Source organism: Diorhabda sublineata, chromosome 6 (assembly GCF_026230105.1).
Source record: "Diorhabda sublineata isolate icDioSubl1.1 chromosome 6, icDioSubl1.1, whole genome shotgun sequence".
In the NCBI taxonomy this organism is placed as follows: domain Eukaryota; kingdom Metazoa; phylum Arthropoda; class Insecta; order Coleoptera; family Chrysomelidae; genus Diorhabda; species Diorhabda sublineata.
Window position 1 is genome coordinate 24249649 of NC_079479.1, and position 23430 is coordinate 24273078.

General features: G+C 33.9%; 1 protein-coding gene across 3 annotated transcripts in view; it reads left to right on the forward strand.

Moving 5' to 3' along the window:
• Positions 1-23430, forward strand: part of LOC130445007 (serine/threonine-protein kinase tricornered) — a 156090-nt gene that overhangs the window by 124634 nt on the left and 8026 nt on the right. For 2 of the 3 annotated variants that reach the window (XM_056780454.1, XM_056780455.1), the window contains 2 exons: positions 13693-13828; positions 22906-23164. In XM_056780454.1, coding sequence (XP_056636432.1) covers positions 13693-13828; positions 22906-23164 — 395 coding nt within the window. Of the gene's footprint in view, positions 1-11027; positions 11112-13692; positions 13829-22905; positions 23165-23430 lie in introns of those variants that run through there. The other variant, XM_056780456.1, reaches the window with a different exon arrangement.

Sequence of the window (23430 nt, forward strand, 5' to 3'; positions counted from 1 at the left end):
TTATCTTCACAGAATTCAGGCGCTTCAAGGAAGATTTGTTTCATATTAAATTACTCACAAGAGGAAAATGTTTCCTAATCTCCTCAGCTATCTCTCGACGTTTCAGCTCCCACTTTGGAGCCATTATTAAGAGAATGGTGGGGGTAGGGTAGTTATTCGTTCATTGGTAAGAAACGATCCGATTCCGTGGTCTCAATCTATCTATTCCACGCAACTACTCACCCCTTTTCTTGGTTGATTCTAATGCCCCAATCTGCCCACTCCTAGGAATTTCAAAGGGAAATGAAAAGCTGAAACAAAAATATAAAGTGATTAAAATAGAAAATAAAAATAATATGCTTACCATCAAGAACACTGTTGACAATAACACACTCACTGCTGGTCTTGAGCTAACTCATTAGGCATTGGAATCAACCAGAAAAGGGGTGATTCGTTGCGTGGAGTAGACAAATTGAGACTACGGAATCGGATCACTTCTTACCAATGAACGAATAACCACCCTATCCCCACCCTTCTCTTGATAATGGCTTCAAAATGGGAGCCGAAACGTCGAGAATTTTAAAATTCCAACGCGGCTCAATCTGTGTTCATAAGCATTAATAAGACTTGTTACATGTATTAAGTTGAAGTAACAGATTTTCAAATTTTGCTGGTACTGCATCTGACAAAATGAGCAAAAATTTATCTCTAGGAACAGGCATAGGAAAGAAAAATATTGAAAAGACTTTTCATTTAACAATTGTTTCATTTATTTCAAAGTTATTTACTTCAAAGTAGTCCTATCAGGCTTTGTCTTTAGCTTTTATTTGGTCTTTTAAATGTTCCCCATGGATTCAAAATGACGTCTGTTTCAGACATATTTTAAACAGAAAAAATTCAAATAAGGATTGTTGTTGACTGGCAATCTTCTCACTATAAGGTGTGCTCTAGACTAGTGATGCGTGCAAGATCCTTCCCGTTCTATAGAAAACAGAGGCAACGAAGAGACGGATCAACTCATCCTTGATGTAGCTAGAAATGTTGCTATTGCGTCTCTCACTGGTCTACTGACAAGGTAGACTTGGCAAAAGTGGATAGTGACACATGGCATGAGACAAGGAAAGGCATAAATAGATGGATCACTTGGGTCTCACACTAAACAACTGATGCAACTAAATAGCCGTGAAATCCGTCTAAAGACCGGACTTTTAACCGGACACTGTCATTTAAGAGGCCATCTCCATATCATGGGCATCACGGACGACCCGAAGTGCCGCTGGTGTATGGAGGAGGATGAAACCGCACCAGCACCCGAGCGCGGCTCAATACTTGAGCAAGCCTCACAGCTTGTCTAATGACATCGAAGACTTGATTCAAGCAAAAACTGGCCTAAGACTAAATTCCACTTGGTTTGATTGCGACTTTTTACGTTAAAATAACATTGATTCGGTGATTAGTTTTTAAACTTGTTACGTAACTTTTGTTTGAATACGGGAAATACAGTAAATACGAGGATTGCCTTGAATTTTTCGTACTTCAACCTGAAGATATCAGAACGTTTCGACGCTTCTTACACTCACTAAAATTCATGAATTGGTTGACCACCAACCGTATTTTTCGAAAAATTTCGAACCATTCTGCTCTTTTGGAATATTGTAATTAAAAAAAAATAATCCTCATCGACCATTTCGATATCACTTAAATTCATACTTTATCCCAAAGCTGTACGTTCACGTGTCGAAATTAATTCATTGAGACAACTGAATACGGACGGAGTTGTTTTTGAAACTAAATTTTAATTATAAACAAATGAACCAAAAGAGAAATTGGATGTTAAGAATTGGTAGTTATTTACTGGTCTATGACTGCCACATTAGTTGAAATCGTACACGTTATAGGTATAACAACAATACGTTCAGTGCCCGTCGACTTTTCAGTCGCCATGAAAGATCAGGTAGTATCCTGAACGAAACTTTTTTTAAATTATTACAAATGGTAACGTAGTCGATTATGGTGTCAGTGGCTTCCCCATTACCATTTCAGTTTAGTCCACCTGAGACGTTCGTTCGTTCTTTGGTTCATTCACGTTGTGAAATAATTGTCAACTTCGTGTTGCGGACCGCGGAATTGTTTTGAAATGATTAATAAAATGTGAATGTGACTAGTGTGCCAAATATAATGTCCTAAATAATGTTCCTATGACTTTTTGTCCTGTATTCGCGTTATAGTAAGGTAATGAATATATCGATCTTATTCAGTGGGGTTTGAATTAAATATTATTAATGGTTAATAGTTACGACGACCTTGGATTATTTGCTTACTTTCAGATCCGTTTTTTCGTATTCTCTGATCGATAATATGTAAAATTTTCAGGATATCGATCTTAAAATTACGCGTGATTCAGCAGCATATTATTTTGTGAACCAGTGATTCATGTATATACGAGGGTGGGACTATATATTTTGAAATACAGAAAAATACTTTGTTTTAAAAATAATCAGCAATTATTCATGAATCTCATCTTTCGTCTCGAAACGTATACTACGTAAATGTGACTAAATCGAATAAATAGGGTGGATGTTCAATGACTATTGCGTTAGTTTTAAGAACTGCTGGTATTGATTGGTTGATTTTCAAGCTAACTTGCAGGCACTAATCATTTACTACGGAAGAAAACTAAAAAAAAGTGAAAAAATTTCATTTGAACTTATACTCCAACTAGTTTAGTAGTTGGAGTCTTTACTTGGAGGCGCCGTCTGATTTAAGGTGTAGTTCCGAAAATTTTAACCCATCGATTTTGCTTAAATTTCTGCTAAAGCTAGACCTGGATTAGATAAGAAAATTTCGTTTGTCTCACAGATTCCTTTAAAGTTATACACTATTTTATTGAATATTTCTGAAAATTTTAGTCTCGGAAAAAAATATTATTTTGGCTGTTATGGCCTAAAATACCACGGCAGGAGTCAGATTGAATATGTTTTTCGTGGAAGGTTACGCATATAAAAGTTTGTAAAAAACGGCGCTCTCGCGTAGCACAGCTCTACTTGGAGTAGATTAGGTTAGTCAATTTAAGTCCTGTCGAGATTTTTAAGTCATAATTGCCAAAATAATAGGTTTACGTTAACAATGTATATCATCTTTTTTGAGCTCTCAAGTTTTGTGAGATAAAGCATTTTTTCCGTTCTGATTGAGGATACCTCCAATACATATGAATTGAATGCGTCAGGTGAAGAAAAACGTTGAGGCCGCAATTTATTTTAGATCTGCGGGAATAAGAAGAAATCATTGGGTGCCAAACAAGGACTGTACAGCGAATGACTAATCAATTCGATATTTTGACTGTTTAAAAATATTTTTGTTTGAACTGATGTGAGAGAGCTGGCATTCTCGTACTCTAATGGAATGGTGTCGAATGTCCAGTTATTTCGAAAAACCAGGCGACCGTTTGCTTCGAAATTCATTGCATGCATGGTGGCTCGAAATGGTACATCATCAAAAGTCGTGCGAAAATGTTCCCGATTTAATTTCATTTTTATATCAAGATGAATGTTTCAAGTAGCAACAGTTTTTCTATGACGGCATACTCTCTAAAATCAATATTTTTGAAGATATTTGGTAAAATATTTGAAGAAAACTTGGGGATAAACGCAACAAGTAAAAACCCTTTTAGGAATTATATTTACGGAACTTTATACCTGATTTTTCGTATGCTTAAACTCTGTATTCACTTTTCTGCGTACATTACTTTCTTGACAAACCTTGGTAGCTTTTAAAAATGCAGAGTTGCCATCTCTAACTCCTGTAATTTCTTGGCATGCCGAAATATACGGAGTGGTCCTCGTAGAAATGGAGTAGTAAATGTTTTTCGTGCATATAATGACGAAACTTTTCCATTTGTGTGAAATGTTCAATTTGTTAATTTTGTTTTCAACTCTATCGTCATTAGCATCTAATTTTTTAATCATTTTTTTTAAATTCAATCAATTTCTTTAAATAAAATTATAAATAGTTTCGGGGTGGAAACTTACAATTTTTTTTAAGAAAACTTGATTTTCTTATTATTATTTTTTACTCCACAACCACAACAACCATGTTGTCATAAATTTTCAAAATTGTTTATCACCCTTCTGGATTCGTTAATTTGTTTATGGATGTTTTGCAATTAATTATAGTTTGTTGACTCGTTAATTGCTACAAAAATTCTCATTAATTAATATAATTTCAATGTGCATTTTCAACAACATGAATATTATACCAATATCGTTCACCGAAACCTGTTTTCAGCTTCTAAAAGTGTAGTTTACTTCCGTTATTAACTGTAACGGCAATAACCGTGAATAAAATTGTGCGAACATTGGAGAATAAAAAGTTATAGAAAAAAAAGAGAATCGAAAAAACTGAACCGCAATTTTATACAAATGACTGTATCAGTTACACGCTTGCGGATTCGAAACAAAACTTTATACGAAGTGGATCAGCCAAATAGAATAAAATCATTAGTAAATAAATGAGGGCGGGTTGGACAAACGCCTGGATACGTCGATTTGTATTTTTAAATGAAAAAAAAAATAGAAAATTATGCAGGGCACGTTAGGTAACATTGGTCAAACTTTCTTATTCTACATGCATCCCCCTGTATATTATTTATTTAAATTGGATTATTCAGAAAAATCTAGACATAATTGATGTAGAATTTCCTATACCCATATTACCAGTCAAAATATTTTGTCCACCCTATAGTTTACGAGATACACAACAATACGATGGATTTTGACATTTAATCCATTTCCATTTTTCAAGATACTCCGAAGATGTGAAGTGGAAGTAGGACACTGCTTTCTGACTTCCCCGTCCAATTTGTCCCACAACAACTCAATCGGGTTGAGGTCGGGCGACTGTGACAGTCAAATTATAACTTCCAGTACATTCTTCTTTGTCTTTGTCAAATACTCTTTGTATATCTTCGAGAAATGCTTAGGATTGCTGTCATGCTGAAAGATAAATTTTCTGTTAATCGGGCGCTGGCCAGAACGTAATAAATTTTCCTTTAATTTTCTTATAGCCTTCTTTCTTCAGAATCCCTTAAAGTTAAAGCCAGGTTTTCAGTTACCCTTCCTCAAATACATCCCCAAACCATCACCGATCCTCCGCCGTGATTTACACATGGATCTAACATTCGTTCTTTCCTTTACCTACACACAAAACACCCATAAACCAAAAACTTGTGAGAAGTGAGAATGAAAATACAGTATGTAATTATTACATATTTAAATTTTTTATTCATCGATGTAACCCCCTTTTGCTTTTATTATTTTAGTGCACAATTTTAGCAGTCTCTTTATTAATTTCGACACTACTCTCTGATATCCTTGTCCTATTCGTCCCACAATAACTCAAATGGGTTGAGGTCGGGCGACTATGACAGCCAAATCATTACTCTAAGTACATACTTCCTTTCCAATTCTATCAAATAATTTTACATTTCTTCGAGAAATGTGGGATGTTATCATGCTGGAAGATAAATTTTCTGCCGGCACTGGCCAAAACTTAGTACATTTTCCTTTAATATTTTTTATAGCCTTCTTTGTTCAAAATTTTAACGCCGTGTTTAACAATCGTGATTTTACGGATCTAGCATGCGTTCTTCCTTTGACCTGCTCACAAACACTCTTCTCTTAGACCCAAAAACCTCAAACTTTAACTCATCATTCCATAAAAATCTCATTCACTCTTCACGCGTCCAATTTTTATGTTCTTTAGCAACTGTAACCTCTTATTTTTATTTTGTCGTCTTTAAAGACATTACCTCTCTGCCACCCTTGAAAAAAGGCCAGCTTTTCTCAATCTCTTTTTTGCTGTAGGAGTACTCAAAGGCAGATCCCTAGATTCATTGATCTGAGGTGCTATCTCTGGACATGTGAGTCGTCGATCTAATTTACTGATAACTACAATACGTTTATCTTCAGCGATTGTGGTTTTTGAGGCCAACTTGAACATTTTCTATAGCCAAAGCTTCTGGTGGATGTATATTTTTTCATGTGGTAGTCCACGGTAAGTCGGGGTATTTTTAATTCGGCGGCAATGGTACGCTTACAGACTATGAAAACTTTCGATAAATGTACGATAGTTCTTTGGTTTTACCTACTTTCCAACTCACTATCTACTTGATGGCATGAGAAACTTCAATTTGATCACCTTTATATCACGCTTCACCTGTATGTGGATTTGTTTGTTGGTAACTGTCCTTTGAACTAAAAGCTCATTTAATAAAAATTTCGTTCGGCATAGGATTCGAACCTCCGATCTCCGTGTTTGAAATCAAGAACTTCGACAACCTCACCAACTACACCGTTACGGTTCGATACATGTTTCGACGAGATGTAGGTATATAAGCAGCGAAGCCATTATACGAGGGTGGTATCAAAATAAATATAGCTTAAAAAACCGATAAACACGCTTTCATGGCATATGAAACTAAAAAGTTGAAAATAAAATAAGCTTAAAACAATAATGAATGAAAAATACTAATGTTGTAAAAAAAAGTCATTTCAAATGTTCCAATATAGTTCAAGAAGGTTCGTTTCTTTAAAAGAAATTATTCTATATTTAGATTTTTATTTTGTTACGTAAGGACATGGATTGCTTTAATTAATTTCGAACCTATAATCTTAATAACGTCCCGTAAATGGTATTTGCTCGATAGAAAAACCAATTAAATAGAAAAAGAAAGTAACGTTGTTATATCGACATCTCGTATCGATGTCACAACTTCACCGGTTCAGCAATATTGCGTAATTAATTAAAATGTCCTTAATTGGTTGCGAAAATACTAACTACCTTGATGAATAATGTTTAAATTTAATTAGTTTCCATAATTATTCTTTTAGAATAAAAACTATAAAATTATATATTTTGATTAAATTTTTATTCTACTGTTGATATTTTCATTACTTTTCCTTTAATGAAAATCATTTGATATAACGATAAAAAATTAAGGGAATGCTGGAAAATCCATAGAATGTCAATACGTTCGTTTTACTCATCCATAAGAACATTCAGGCGTCCATTCGCGTGCTCTTCAATTATAAATGGAAGAGGTATACCTTTATGGAAGATTTTCGTAAGGTAATTGGACCAAGAAAAACTCAAACTTGTTCATAAAAGCTTTACTTAGATCTAACTCCAAGATACCATAATGAAGAAGAACTTCGATCAAGTCATGGAAATATCCAAACTATCTTCATTCCAGTAAACTGCACTTCGTTATTGCTAGCGATGTATTAAAAATAAGAACGGAATAAATTGATTCTTATTATATCCCAGAATGATGATAAGAGCACCAAATCCTTGATATAATATATAATGCTTGACTTAATGGTCTACAACAGTAATAATTTAAGATGATACCTTCATGTTAACGCAAGTATTTACCTGTTAGATCCTTCAAGATGCGTGCCGCTTTTCTTTCGCAGCTTTAACAGACTTACATCTTGTTCTTTTCAATGCAGGATGGACTTTAGAGGAAAGAGGTCTAACACTAGGATGTTGTACTTGTCTAGGACCCTCTTGACGGATGACGGATATGCTGGCGCATTGTCTCGGTGAAAAAGTCATGAATTATACTTCCAAAATTTGGATTTTTTTTCTTATTCCTCATTAAGGACGTGAATATAATCATGTTGGTCAACGGTTTGACCTTCAGGAACCCATTGAAAGTACATAATTCCATGAATATCGGAAAAACAATCATTATTACTTTGAATTTTGATTTGCCGATATACGCTTTTTTGTATTCTTCCAGTGCATGGTTTGGCGCTTTGTTTCAGGATTATACGTAAAAAACCAAGATTCGTCAAACGTTATTACCGTTACTAATGAGTTTGACTGCGCGTCATGTTGAACTTTTGTCCCAGCTGTTAAGGACGAAAGTACGTATTTTAGATTGAAGTATGAAGAAAATACTTTTCGCATACTGTAAATTTCATGTAAATTTTGTCGCATATGTTTTTTGCCAATTCCTCTAGAACAAAATTACCGACTTTTTCGATAATTTCATACGTTTTTGGAAACGCGACCGAACGTGAATCTTCTTCAAAAACACATAGTCGCGACAAAAATCCATTGCTATACACAAAAAAACAGCTCCTATACAAAAGAATGCCACGGCTACTCTGATTTGTCTACATCTCATTCGAAAGAGTAGGCTTCAAACTAAACAGCTGACAGTCGCTAATCTTTGGCGTGTGCATACTTTTTCGCTCTAGTCTCAAATCAACGTAAAATCTGGGAATTAATTCTTTTTATTCTTCAATTATCAGTCAATAGGATATGCCAGCACAAAGACCAAGAAAGAATGGATGACTGAAGAAATTCTACTACATCGTACTGAACAGAATTTTGGAAGGAACTCAGAGCAAGCAGTGATGGATAAGAACATTTTTTTTGAGCTTTACCAACACCAACTTGCCTAGTTGGCTTTCTCAAAATTACTTAATATTCCCGGTTTTTTAGAAAATTCCCGTCGAATACCAGGTTTTCCATGGTTCTGCGGAATTCCCTTCTTCTTCCGGTTTTCAAGGCTTCTACAGACCCTGCTAGCTTTTTCACTGTTAGTATTATTTTATCGATATTTCTTGAAATCAATTAGAACGAGTTTATAGGCTTATTTCAGTATGTGGCATCAGCCAAATATTGAAAATCTTGCGCCAGATTTCAGGGATGGTTCATAAGCGTGGAACATTCGTCTACACCTACTAAAATAGGGCAAACCCGAGAAAGACTCACTGGCCCGTTTATAGAAGAGCGTCGCAGTGAAAAGGCTAGAATAATTCGGGAGAATAGTGGAAAATAAACCTCGTTATACACTTTTGAGAAATTGTAGGAAAATTGATGCTCTATAACGTGATAAAACTGAATTTCTAAAAGAAAACTTCCAACCTTTAATTTTTGGAAAACTGATGCACAATTTGTTTATTCATGTGGCAAATATAAACAAAATGAAATTGATTTCATATGGAAATAATACTTTTTGAAAAAATTGGTGACAAAGACAGCCGAATAAATTGAATATTTATGGACCTACCCTCGTATCAACAACTGTGTTGAATAACTATGACTTTTCGTAAAAAGGTTCCCACTCTCCCCCACCTCTTATTTTAAGAAGATAGACTAAAACTTGTGAAAGGAAAAATGCATTGAGGAATTCTATTATATTATATAAAGTGCCACTTAATTGGGTGAATTTCTAAGAAATTTTTTACATTTTCAAATACGCCCTCTAATGATAGACCTAAAATTCTTTAATCTTAATTCGTACCACTCAGGACCGAAATTGTCGCCAACCTTCATTAAATGGAGATGGCATCCGAAGAGATATTCTTTAGTTGAGAGTTTCGGATATAAATATATATATTTTTTCCATGTTTCATATCTTTTTAAAAGCGCCATCTTCATTTTTTCCCTATCAGGATGATCTAACAACTTTACATAAAATCGATCAATCGGCCTTAAATATAATCAGTTTTTAATCGTTCTGCATATGATTAATATCGAAACGCCTTGTATTTACTCGCTGAAACGAAACCGAACAAATATAAAAAGAACAATAGTTTCTTTATCCGTTTCTTATTTATAGCTTTCAGATTTCATAGATCACCGAATCCTTGGAGCGTTAAAAAGGATGTAGGTGTTATAATGGGTAGAGTAACTACCGTACACCTGGAAATTAACCCTTGTTTCCGGCATTGTTAGTATACAAGGCTACTTAACGATTATTCAAACAACGATTAATTAAGTTATGCCTCAGTAAATGCTATATTTGTTTCCTGTTAACGTCATATTATCCGATAGATTACTAAATTATATGAGTTTGTCGTTCTAGGGTCGAGGATTGTGAAGATGTAGCATAATAAACAATAATTGATAACTTAACTTAACGTTATTATAATATATCTATAGAACAATGTACTTAAAAATATATGCAAAATATAAAACAAAACTACGCAACGCGTGCCGAAACTCTAGGAGCAGCGTAGCTCCGCAGAGATATAGGCGTTCGAGTAGTTCTCGCTTCGCTGTCCAAAGAGAATGAATTTCTCCTCCATTTAAAACGTCTGGTCTGGGTTCGTGGAAGTATGTTGGTTTTTCCTAAACCGTATACCAGGTATATCGGAGAGAAATTATTAAATTGCCTTCTAGGATAAAATAGAGGTTATAAAAGAAAGATAACTTGAAATCGGAGGATTATTGAGGATTATTGATTTATTGAGGCAGTAGTTTTTAGAAATGTGAATTTGTAATATGTCGCCAAATACAAATAGAAAGTCTCTGTATCGTATTCTATGGTTTTAACTTAACGTTCAGCAAACTCTTTCAGACCTTTGTAAAACCATTCTTTGGACTTATATGTAAAAATTGTCGCACTGCACTGCATTTCCAATATCCACAAACTTTTTATAAATCACTCCAAAGATTTTTTTAATACCAAATCAAATGCTTTGCTCATTATGAAAGTCTAACTACCTTCAATTCCTGAAGACGATAAGTTGGTTATCGAAACGCGCGCCAGACAGTGTAAACGTGAGTGTTGATGTAGTGGTAATGTAAACAGTGTTCTCCAACTTTTTCTAGGAGCTACGTATCAGTTAACATTAAAATAGATGTTATGTATACAGAGGGATGTAGAAAGCTAGTGGCTGGCATCCAAAAAAATAAAATGTATATTCTTGACAAGTTTAGAAAATATTGAATTAATTCGATTATTTAAAATAGACAGCAATCGACTCCAAAGATGATATCCTGTTGAACCCGGCAAGGAAATTGTATAAAATTATGAAATTATCGGTTTACTGATTTCTAGTTTCATACTATTTTATCACCGCTCCTGTGCTAAATAAGTGATTGTAAAATGAATTCCAATAGGAAAAATATACTCGATAAAGATTGATTTGCTTTCAGCACCAAATTATCAGTAAAGATTAGATAAAATTATAGCGAAACTGTTAACATTTTCAGTTATTTAGTATAAATTAATAATTTGGTTAATACGATACAAAATTTTCAAAAAAAATATTATGGAGTGAAAATGGCAGGTATATTAAGTGGGTTTTGTCCACCATGGTTTAGAGATTCAGGTAAATTATCGAATGTATTGAAAAGACCCATTTTCATTACTAATATCCTACCGGTCAAATTTTTACGTGATACACTACAAATAAAAACAATACGATTGATTTTCATATTTATATTTTGAAGAAAATATGTATATAAGAAGGTAGTAATAATGAAAATACAGTCTGTAAATTGTGTAAATTCTCAATTAAGATCAATACACTTTTGCAGGTGTTAGAACCAATTGTCGAAATATCTTTCCATTCCGATTGCGGTACCTCCAAAACATCTTCAGGTGTAGAAAAACGTTGACCTCACAATTTATTTTTGATCTGCGGGAATAAGAAAAAATCATTGAGTGCTAAACAAGGACTGTACTGCGGATGAACCATGATTCGATGTTTTAACTGTTCAAAAACGTTTTTGTTTAAACTGATGTGTGACAACTTTCATTATTGTGGTGGAGAACTATTCATCTTCTGCGATTGGTTTCACTGATTTTTTCGACTTCTGGTAAACAAATGCTGGTCTAGCATTCAGCATTGACCGTTGTACGTTGCTCTAATGGAACAGTGACAACATGTGCAGTTATTCCGAAAAAACAGGTGACCATTTGCTCGCGCGCGAACAAATTTTGTTAGATTTGGTTCGTCTTGAAAGACCCATACAGTCGATTGTTACAATTATCTATGATTCGTCGTCTTTCACGATCTAAAACACGTCTTTTGAATTTTTTCAGCATTTCTTAGTACTAAAAACTCGAACTTTATTTTGAGCGATTGTCAAATTATACGGTATCCAACGCGAACAATGCCACGTGACGATCTTGAGTTATGAGTTTACGCACAGAATCGATGATTTATGGCACTATTTTGGATGACCTCTCTCGATATTTATCCTGTAGTGAAGCGCTACCACGATTGAATTTGGAAAATCAGCTTAATCTGCTGTTGGTTTCATCCACCTCGAAAGTCATGGAGAATCATCGCACGAAAATGTCAAATATCTTTCATATGACAACACGTTCTGTATATGTTCACTATTAAAAATGTCAAACTTTATGATTGCAATGTCAGATTTAACATATTCAACATCAGTATTGCCATATCTTAAAAATTTGGGTAACAACCCTCTTATTAACGATTTATAATATGTAGTTCCTTACTATTTTTTGCTTTGGTTATCAATGTCTCCTGAAGATTTCTTTCTGTTTTCATCTTCTCTGTTGTAGTATTTCCAGTGTCAGCAATTCTCTTGAATCGTTTCTTTTATGGTACATTTTTTACTTTGAGAAGAGTCGGTGTTAAATCTGGTGTGTATAGATAGATATAGATTAAACTGTCACTTTCTGTACATATTTGTTTTCTCGTACTCAACTCACTCAACATTTGATTCAAGTAATTGCTGCTATAAAAATTGATTAATCGTATGGGGATGTCTTTTGATATACATAGTGATTTTATGGTCTATAACCTTTGTAATAATATTACAAAAAACTTTTGTCATTCTGAAACCTTTTTTCGATTTATTTATTAAATGGACACAGCTCTGTATGCTACAAGGCAGTGGTCGTCAAATTGATTAGCCAAAGAACCAAAATATGAACATTACAAGAATTTAAAAAAAATAGGAGCCAAATCTGCTTGTTTAGTTAACTTTATTACACTTAATGAAACTAAATTTAAGTTTGAGTGAGTCAGGTTTATATGTTGTTGTTTTTAATGGCATGATTGCAAGTTCTCTTCAATAAGACCATTTCTAAGTCTACTCTTGGTAATGTTTATGATTGAAAAAGATTGTTCGTGTATGTATGTGAAACCAAAAAGGAAAAATACAGTAAACGTGAGCTTTTTCAGCTAATCGTAAGAGTCAGGAATACTACTCCAAGAAAATGATCATGTCTTCCTTTTCCATGTCATTAAAAGCAAACCACTTGTGTTGTGAACTAAGATCACATTTTTCCTTCCCCAATATATCTACTTGAACACCAAGACATTCGTATTTAGAGTGCCATTTAGAGTATTTTTGACAAATACTAAAGTTGCTTTGCTGTTTTCAAATTCCTGAAATCTGCTGGGAAATGCTTCACTCATTTTTAAAATTTATGTTTTAAAAGGGTTTTTAACAAAAGAGAAATTATTTTCTTGGAGTTTCTTCAACATAGTTAGAGAGTGAAACAATGTCTTATTTCAAAATTCTGAGCAACACGGATAATTTCTTCTGGAATGTTTGTTCTCAGCAAGGCATCGATATATGATTCCCATTCTTTTCAGGAATTTGGGGGGGCTCTAGCTCCCAGAGATCTTCGTCTTCTTTTTAATAAGCTCCCAGATTTAATGCTCAGGAATTTCGTAGTGGATAAAGATTTCATCCTCTACATAGGAGAATCTTCACCTTACATCCATACAGTTTTTGATAGTGAGATGCCTTACCACGATTTTATATATATAACAATAGTTTTTAATTGATAAACAATACTTCAGTAGAGTTTTTCTTGTATTGAATTTAGATAGGAATAATATAATATGAAAAATGATGATACTGAAATAGTCCTACACGATCACGGTTATGATGACGATAATAATAACAATTTTTTTGTTACAGGGGTCCTGGACATGACCGCTACGGAGAATACAATCCGTTTCAGTGTCCACACCCTGGACAAAGCCACCAAAGCAAAAGTCACTCTAGAAAATTATTACAGTAACTTAGTAGCCCAACATGTAGAGCGAAAACAAAGGTAAGTTTTTCTATTTTTTTTTTTCAATTATATTAAGTTTCCCAGTTTAAATCCCAAAAACTATTGCGATACACTTTAGCATTATTAGATTCTGTATTCAGTTAAAAGACCATTAACCAGTGAGTGGAGTAGTTGATTTATGAGAAGCAGAAGGTCTCTTTTGTCTCATTAAAAGTGTTTCAATTAATTCTCTTACGAGGAAAATATTCATCCACATTTTTGGTTACACCACTGAGATCCACTGATGGTTGTGCTGATTCCAGTCTGGTGAGAAAATCGTTCCAAATGACCTGGCGCCGAAACGAGTTGATCCTTGCCGTCACCTCCACCACAAATCTAGAGCATATCAGTTCGGGTGGTATGGATTTTATAGAGCATGTGTTGTGAATCGTGTTTGTTCATATTTCTTTTATTTGAGCATATTCCACTCAATATTTAATTTGTATTCAATGCAACATGGTGCAATAGTACGTATTAGTCGAAACATTGGCTCGCTCGATCTTTAAAATGAAATTTGGTGTGGTGATTTTTGGATCTAGAAGAAGTTTATGTAAATACAGACATAACCCCCATTCCAAGTCTTCTAAATGAACTCCAAGCCTGCTATGTGATTCTTACCTCCACTTCTTACCTCCACTTCTTACCTCGATAGACGGCCCCTCGTCTCATAATCCAACTTCCCTATCCGCCCATCCGGCTGCTAGGAAAAGCATATGAAGACTTTTCTGAAATCTACTTCAACTTCCTAGATAACTCTCCCATTTAAGATAAAACTATTTTTCACTCACTTCGTCGATCGTCGGTGTTGCAGGTTTTCTGCGGTTTCCCTTTAACCTGGTGAACCGGTTCACTTGCTAAATGGCCTCTTTTCTTTTTCTTCTTCTCAGCCAGAGCAGCAAGCACAACCCCACACAACCTTCACATACCCAGCCCTGCAGAGCAGCAACTCTTATATCAGGGCCAACTCCAACAAACCTATAAAAAATTTCCCTTATTCTGCTTAAAAATTTTTCAACGAACCTTGCTCTATCTGTAACTTGTATAATATTAATAATAATGCAAATAGTGATAGTTATCACTCGGATAAAGTTGAGTAATCAATAAAATAAATATGAAGGGAATATCGAAAGGTAAATAATGCTTAAAAATATTACCAAACTACTGTTTTTATTATATATATATATATATATATATATATATATATATATATATATATATATATATATATATAATATTTACCTTGAATTTCTTTCAAGTAAATTGATATTCCGTTAGTAGCAATTGTTAGCACATGTACCCATATTAGTCCGGTCAAAGACGGTTAAAAATTCTAATTACCCTCTATTTCAATATTCACCCTTTTTTAGGAGTAAATATCGCCCCTATTCGAAAAAAAAAAATTGAAAAATCTGGACTGGAGCACGTAATCAATGGCAATCATCTTTTTATCAGTTATCACTGCACCAACATTCACAATAATTACATTGTCTGACGTGCGTTTCGATAACCAAGTTACCTTCTTAAGAGACTGAAGTTAAACTGTTTTACAGTCTCTGAAGACGATAACTTGGTTATCGAAACGCGCGTCAGACAATGTAATTTGTGAGTGTGTGAGTTACATGAACGTCAATTGATAATTATTATTCATTAGTTTTCGATCAGTTTCGATCTTTAACAGCAACCCTTTAAGACAGCAATAATAATAAACTCATAAACATTTTATTAGGCAGTTATTTAACTGATTAAACAGTATCGGTTTGCATACAAATTTAAATTTGGGTTATATTACTCTTTACTTCAAAGTTGACAATCTGCCGGGGGTTGATTTTCATTTATTAGAGATAAAAACTACCTTTATACGAAAAATTCATAAAATATTAGTTTCTATCTGTAAATGTTTAAAGCTTTTATAACTTCTAACCAGAGTTGCCACCCGTCCCGATTTTGCCGGGACAGTCCCGATTTCGAAGACATTGCCCCGCGTCCCGACGGCCTTTCGATTTGATTTCGATGAATTGAATCCCTTGAAAAAATTGGAACAATTATCACTTGATGGGAATTTAAATTTCACAGAACTTTGTGATACTGTTTCAATTATGGGATTCGATTCCGAAGAAGGATTTTCTACGGATCTTCCACAGATCGAGCAACAGCAAAGCGTTGATAAAAAATGGGTACATGTATTTAAAGTCGCAAAGTAGCAGAAGTTGAACGCATTATTTAATGTTGTATCTCGTGCTTTGAGCATACCTCCTTCAAATGCAAATGTTGAGCGCGTATTTTCACATTAATGGCCATTAAATGGTCTAATGTCAGAAATCGTTGCTGGGTAGATTTGATAAAAGCAGAATTGCAAATTTCTTTGAACATACAGATGTCTTGTTCAAACTTCATAAATAAATACAAAAATGATGTAGAATTATTAAAAGCGGCTCGTAACAACAAGAAATACGTATAGAAAAAATAATTATATAAAATAAATACAAATAAAAACACAAAATAAAGTTTCATTTTCCTTAGACTGTCTCAGGGTCATATTTTGATTGGAGCAAACTCCGAACGTCTCTGATGTATACTCGATCGTCCCTATTTTATATTCCCTAAAGATGGCAACCCTGCTTCTAACCGAGAATTTCATAAAAGGATTTTATTAAAAGCTACAAGCTCATCTAAATGATTTTTTTTCATATCTTATTCATAAAAAGGATTATGCTTCAAAAACTCAAAAAGGTTCTTACGGGAAGTATTTCAGAAAAAGAAAACCTACAATTTTGTATTCTATGTATCAATAAAAATTTTTGAATTATTTTGAAAATAGTGCGATTTTTCGCTAGATTACGAAAATGATTTTCACTTCAAGAAAAATTTTTTAAAAAATGTGTGAATACGTTAAATTGGTGAAACACTAAAAACGTGTAAGAACATAAATAAAATGAATTATAAAGAGGCAATAATTTTTTTCAAATAGGGCGGAAAAGAGGATGATATTTTCAGTATTTTTTTTTCCTTCCAAAAAAATAGGAATCGATATTATTCTCTTCATAACTCGCTTAGTTTTGATGCAAGGAACAATGAATTGCTGTTCGGTAGTCTCGCTAAAATTCGAGAACGGCTGGACCGATTTGGCGAATTTCGGCGCTGAATTATTTGTGGAAGTCGAGAAAAGGTTTAAAAGCAGGCACGTAGCCAGGGTGGGGCTTTAGGGGCTGAAGTATCCGGGATTGAGGGGCTTTAGAGTGATTCAGCCCCCTGCCTTATACCGTAGGTAAGGAATGTGCTCTTTTTTTGTTAATCTGACAATTTACTGCTAACATGCGATTATTTTTGCAACAGTATGAAACTGCAAATGTGTTTGCGAAGCAGTTATTAGATATTAGAAATAATGAAGCTGCAGTGGATACCTCGACCGGATTCATCAGATTACCCACATATATCTGATACATCACAGACTCGAAAGAGGAGCTTATTCAGTGTATTTTCCCAGATATAGCGCAACAGTTCAATAACCATGATTGGCTGAGTTAACGAGCAATATTGGCGGAGAAAAGTAAAGATGTCGAGGACCTCAATGCAATCATTCAGAATTTTCTTCCGGGATAGTTGGTTTCCTTCAAATCAGTCGACACCCTTATGAACTAGGAAATCGTAGTAAACTATTTCACAGAGTTTTTAAATTCACTCGAATTGCCTAGATTACCACCTATTTTCAGGTAGAAGTGGGATATTGCGTAACATTAATCAACACCGACTGTACAGTGGAACAAGACTGGCTGTGAAAAAGATGATGAATAACTTCATTGAGACAACAATCATAAAAATAAAATACAAAGGAGGGGATTTCTTGACCCCGCGTATACCGATGATTCCCACGGATTTGCCATTCGATTATGAACTTTTAAAATTTGCAGTACGTCTGGCCCTTGCGATGACCATAAATAAATCGCAAGGCCAGTCTTTGGAAGTTTGCGGAATCGTTTACCAGAAAGCTTGGTAATTTTATATTTTTGTTTTTTGGGTCTAGAAAATCAAAAAATCATCCGATTTCGATGAATTTTTTTTTAAATCTTAGTTTTTACGGCGGATTTATAAAAAAATATGGGAAATATCTCACGTGGAAATTTCATATAGTTTTATGACTTCAAATAACGCAATTCTTCGCATATAATCATTCATAACTTTTTTACAAAGCATCAAAAAACGAACATTTTGGACAAAAAAAAATTGAAAAATGTTTTTTTGTCCAAAATCATTTTTTTAATGATGAATATTTGGAATTTTTCATAGTTAAAGTTGTAAACTTGATTACAATAAGTGATTTTAAGAATGTTTTTGTTCATATCTACTCTAATGATTACTTAATAAAAAAGGTACAAAGGATTATATGTGAGAAAAAGTCAATTTTGAGAGAAATTGTTATTATTTTTAATTATGAAAACATGATTAATAATCAACATTTTTGTATAATTTTTTTTAATTTGTTCGTTCATACCGAGCATTTTTATTTATCAATTGAGGCAGTACGAAGTCTGCCGGGTCAGCTAGTCACAAATGAATGAAAAAGGTTTTTAAAGGACTTTGAAAAAGGTACTTTGTATTTTACGCAAAAAATGCATTGGTTTTTGGTTATTGTACGTAGAAACTTTCGATTTTGACGTTTGAAAATGCTAAACAACCTTCAACAAGCAATAATTCCGTTTGTATCCAAATCCAAATTTCATTGACTGGACTATATTTCAACATTGTCACGGCACACGTGTTTATTATTATGTGTATACCCTGTGTGCTATTAAAAACTATACAGGGAGCGACTGAATTATGGTATTTCACATGCTTTTATTAATTCCACCGTATATTTGCAACTGACTTTTTGGTTTCAACTTTGCCCTACCTATCGACGTTTGAAAAGTACTCGAAAACTTATTTCAATTGCCTTTAATAGAAATCAAATCACCTTTTAAATCCGGCAACATATCTTTCAAAATTAATAAAATTAACAAGCGGGTTTAAATCATAAAACCACAAATCGTTACTAAGATTAAAACAAACGAAACCCAATACTTATCCAATTTAATACATTTGTAAAGGTCGCGAGGAAATAAATATTCTATCACAATGTGATGAGTCAAGCAGAAAATGATATCGAACTACGGAGGCCAAGAACCTCATAAATAGCCGTGACGGCGATAATTAAAAATATAACTTTACCATTTTTTCACGGTTTAAATAATACCATAAATGGAAAAGTAAACCCATAAGCGTGATATACTCAACAACATACATTCCATATAGTGATTTACAATTTTTTCACACGATTTCAAAGAGAATAAATATGAAGTTCATATAGAAGTGTCTTTATATTATAGAATATTCCATCTTTCAACTAGACCATTCAATGTTTTTAAATATTCCTCTTCTCCCTTACTTTCAATCATTTGCTATTTCACTCCATTAAAACCTTTCTATCATATATATCCCGCTTGACATTTTGGTCTTTGGGTGCTCGCTTCTTCTTCTCTTCTTTCAGCAATTCTATCTACCTTCTATCATATTAACACCCCTATATTTATTCCTTAGGATGCTTTTTCCTGTATTGTTAATTTATTCTTATTTTTTATTGAAATCGTTATGTTTCTCATGCATATAGAATTGCTGATTTTGTCTGCTCTTGAAAGATTTTTTGCTCGCAGTATTTTTCTACTGCTTTGTTATCTCCCATCCTATCTGTTATCTATCTTATTTTCTTTTAGGTTTGTAGATGGTTACTCTTGGATAAAGTTGTTATCTATTCAATATTTTTGTTTTCATTTGTGATTCCAGAGCGCACCTTAATGTATTTTGTCTCCTATTCATTTATTTTTAAGCCAAACTTTTTTCTTCATTTAAAAATTTACTAAAAACCTTTACCATTTTTTTATTCGATTTTGATCAACATTTTGTCATCGTCGTACGCTTTATGGTGAAAGATTAAGCTTGTTGTTTCTAAATTACTTTGTTTTAATACTATTTTCAATATAATACTAACTCACTTATATAGAAGAAAGAACTTATACAGAGACTATTCGCATAATATTCACAGCCTCAAGAAGCGAACCAAAATAGATTGATATATAGCAGAAGACTCAGCCAATATCGCTTGGTCAACGACAGACATTTAAGAGTTGCAAAAACGTGCCCAACAAAGAGCTTTATAGAGTAAATTAGTGTGATGGATCTCTACCTTAATAATTAATACATTTACATTCAAAGATGAGGTGAAAAAACCGATGTATGAAACGCCTTGTCTGAACACAAACATTCCTATTCTACATATGGCAACACTGATGTGACGTGTTGTCAAGAGAGAACTATTTGAGTACTTGAAACATCATCTTGGTCTTCCATCCAACATTTTCTGGCGAGGATTTTCTATGACTTTCGTCGGGAATTAAACCAACAGCAGTGTGCCGATCAACTTCTGGTGATGAAACACCATCTCGAGCCACCGTTTTTCGCTGGTTTTCCGAATTCAATCGTGGTCGCTACATGATGAATTTCGTGAAGGTCGGCTGTTGTATCAGAAAACATCGATGCTGTGCTTAAACTGATATTGCAAGATCATCATGTGACATATCTTGAGATTGAAGCATGTATTCAATATAGTATGAACATTCGGCTGTCAAAAATATTTGATCACGTCGGTTATCGCCATAATTTAACAATCGCTCAAAAAAAAGATGGTGTCGATTAGTGTAAAGATATTTTGAATAAATTCAATCGCGGGGCTTCAAAAGACTTCTATAAGATCGTGACAGGCGAATAGGCGAGCACAAGTCTTTCAAGTAGAGCCAAATCCAACAAAAGTTGTTTACGCATGAAGCACTTCGAAGCAAATGGTGATCTCTTTTTTCGGAATAACTGGACATGTCGCTACCGATCCATTAGAGCAACGTGGAACGATTAATTCTGAATGGTACACCAGTATTTTTTTGCCAGAAGTGTTCGAAAAAATCACAGAAACCAATCGCAGACGACTAATCATTCTCCGCAGTGACAATGCGAGCTCTCACACATCAGTTCAAACAAAAACGTTTTTGAACAGTCAAAACATCGAATTAATGGCTCTTCAACCGTACAGTCCTCGTTTGCCACCCAATGATTCCTTTTTATTCTTGCAGATCAAAAATAAATTGCAAGGTCAACGTTTTTCTACACTTGAAGAAGCGGTTGATGCGGGCAAATAACATGTTTTGGAGGTACCTCAATCGGAATGACAAAAGTACACAAAAGTGTATTGATATTAAAGAAGAAAATTTTGAAAAACAATGAAGCCATATCCAATTATAAATATTTTTTTTATTTGACTACCTCAAAACTTAGTAACAACCCTCTTATTAACATTCCTCAGGTATGCCAAAAATAACAAGAATAATACGTCTCCGATTTATAATTATATACGTCGAATATTTTTCAATCAAAGTTTGGTAAGCAAGGTTGAAGTTTTCACAATAAAGATCTGCATTAACTATGTGTCAAAGTTTCAGCACTTCCAGAACTGTTTCGCATATACTCCAAGTTTTTGAGATGTAAACCCGGCTTCGTAGTACTTCGTAGCTATTCATTTCGGGAGAGCCCCTCAATTTTTCGTCTCTAGTGATTAAAAAACGGTTCTGTATGGTACCGTTGAGGCAATAGGCTACATATTATGGATATGATGACAGATTATGGGGAACCTCAACACCTGCAACGTGCTGCAAATGTTTTTGCTTGGTCTATTAAAATTGATTGATTGTGTTTCAAAATTCCTCGTTTTTCTGTTCTGTATAGTAGTGTAGAAGCAAAATGTTGTATGTGATGGATTAGATGAATGATTATTAGGGATCCAAACACCTGCAATCTGCTGCCAATGTTCTTTCTCGTGGATCAAACATTGGTGAATGCTGTTTCAAATTTTCTCATTTATCTGATATGAATTTGCTTCCACTTTTGTATCTCAATCTTCCTAATCGATAAGATTCATAGGAATCAAAATTAGCGCATATCAACTTAGAGAACCATTTTTTCATTGTTAACATATTTAATTTTCTATTTTCGTGAAAATCCTAAAACTATTGCTTAAATTGAAGGTTATTTATGAATTATGAATTTGACTTGTAGAATGCCAAATACATTACAAAAAATAATAAATAGAATGAATCATAAACTTACATCAGTTTTATTTGGAAACGCATTAATTTATGTACGTACCATTTGAATACAGAATTTTTAATACAATTACCGTTGTACGTCATACATCATTTACGTTTTTACGACCTTCTACCCTGTTGTCGGCTCGTCAAAATAGTCGAAGTATCTCGGAATATTTAAAATCGTAAAGTTGTATTCTTGCTTTGTTTATATTACTAGGAATAACTTTATAGAATTCTTTAACGTATTATACGAGTAATTAGTCGTAGAAAATAAAAATGGTACGTAAATGAACAAAAAGTAGCAAGCTAAATTATATCTTGATCAAAAAGCATTTTATTAGATATTTCTCTAAACCAATAGATATGAGTCACTCTGTAATATCAATCTCCTTAACCAAGAGTGTATTTTTTGCATTTTTTGTATAAAAGAGAGGTTATCATATACATCGTTGAAAAGCTGTTGTCTATTTTTTGATAGTTTCCATTTTTATCAACACACTTTTATAGACGACCTTCTAGCTTTTGTATTCCTAAGTTGAAGAAGAAGGCTCTCGCCAATCCGTGTCCTCTGCTTGGTCTTAAAGCGTTTACCACTTAAGTTTTTCTCTAGCTTTTGGAAGAAGATATAATCGCTGAAGAAACACTACCCCCTTACTCGTCGTACATACCTCGATATTTATTTCTTTTCGTTCTTTTTCAAGAATTCGTATTTCCTATTCATTACCGGTATATGTCGTCGCTTCCTGTCGTGTACATTACTAACTGTCTACCTATTTGACACCACACTCTCTATAATAACTGTGTTCTTTTGCATTTTAGACAGTTTATAGTTTTTAGAGTTTTATGGAATTATGTCCTTAATAGACCTTGATATTTGTCGCGCAATCAAATATAACTCTTTTTTTCTTCTAGGTTAGCAAAATTAGAAGAATCCTTAAAGGACGATAGTCTCTCTGAGGAACAAAAGATGGAAAAGAGACTGCAACACGCCCAAAAAGAAACCGAATTTCTTAGATTAAAACGATCTCGATTAGGCGTCGAAGACTTCGAACCACTCAAAGTGATAGGTAGAGGGGCATTCGGAGAAGTTAGATTAGTTCAGAAAAAAGACACCGGTCATGTTTACGCGATGAAAATCCTCAGAAAGGCAGACATGTTAGAAAAAGAACAGGTAAGTGACAGAAACGTTTTCACGTGTGTTTTCTTACCGTACTAAAGATAGATTCAAAAAACTTTCTGGCAAGTTTCATTATAATTATGAATAAAACTAAATTTATGACGAAGAAAGAACAAAATTCCTCCTCAACAACAATGTTTTTGTTTGAACTGAAATGTGGGAGCTCGCATTGTCGTGATGGTGAATTATTCGTCTTTTACGATTGGTTTTTCTAATTTTTTCGAACATTTCCGGCAAGAAAATGCTCTAATGCAGCGGTT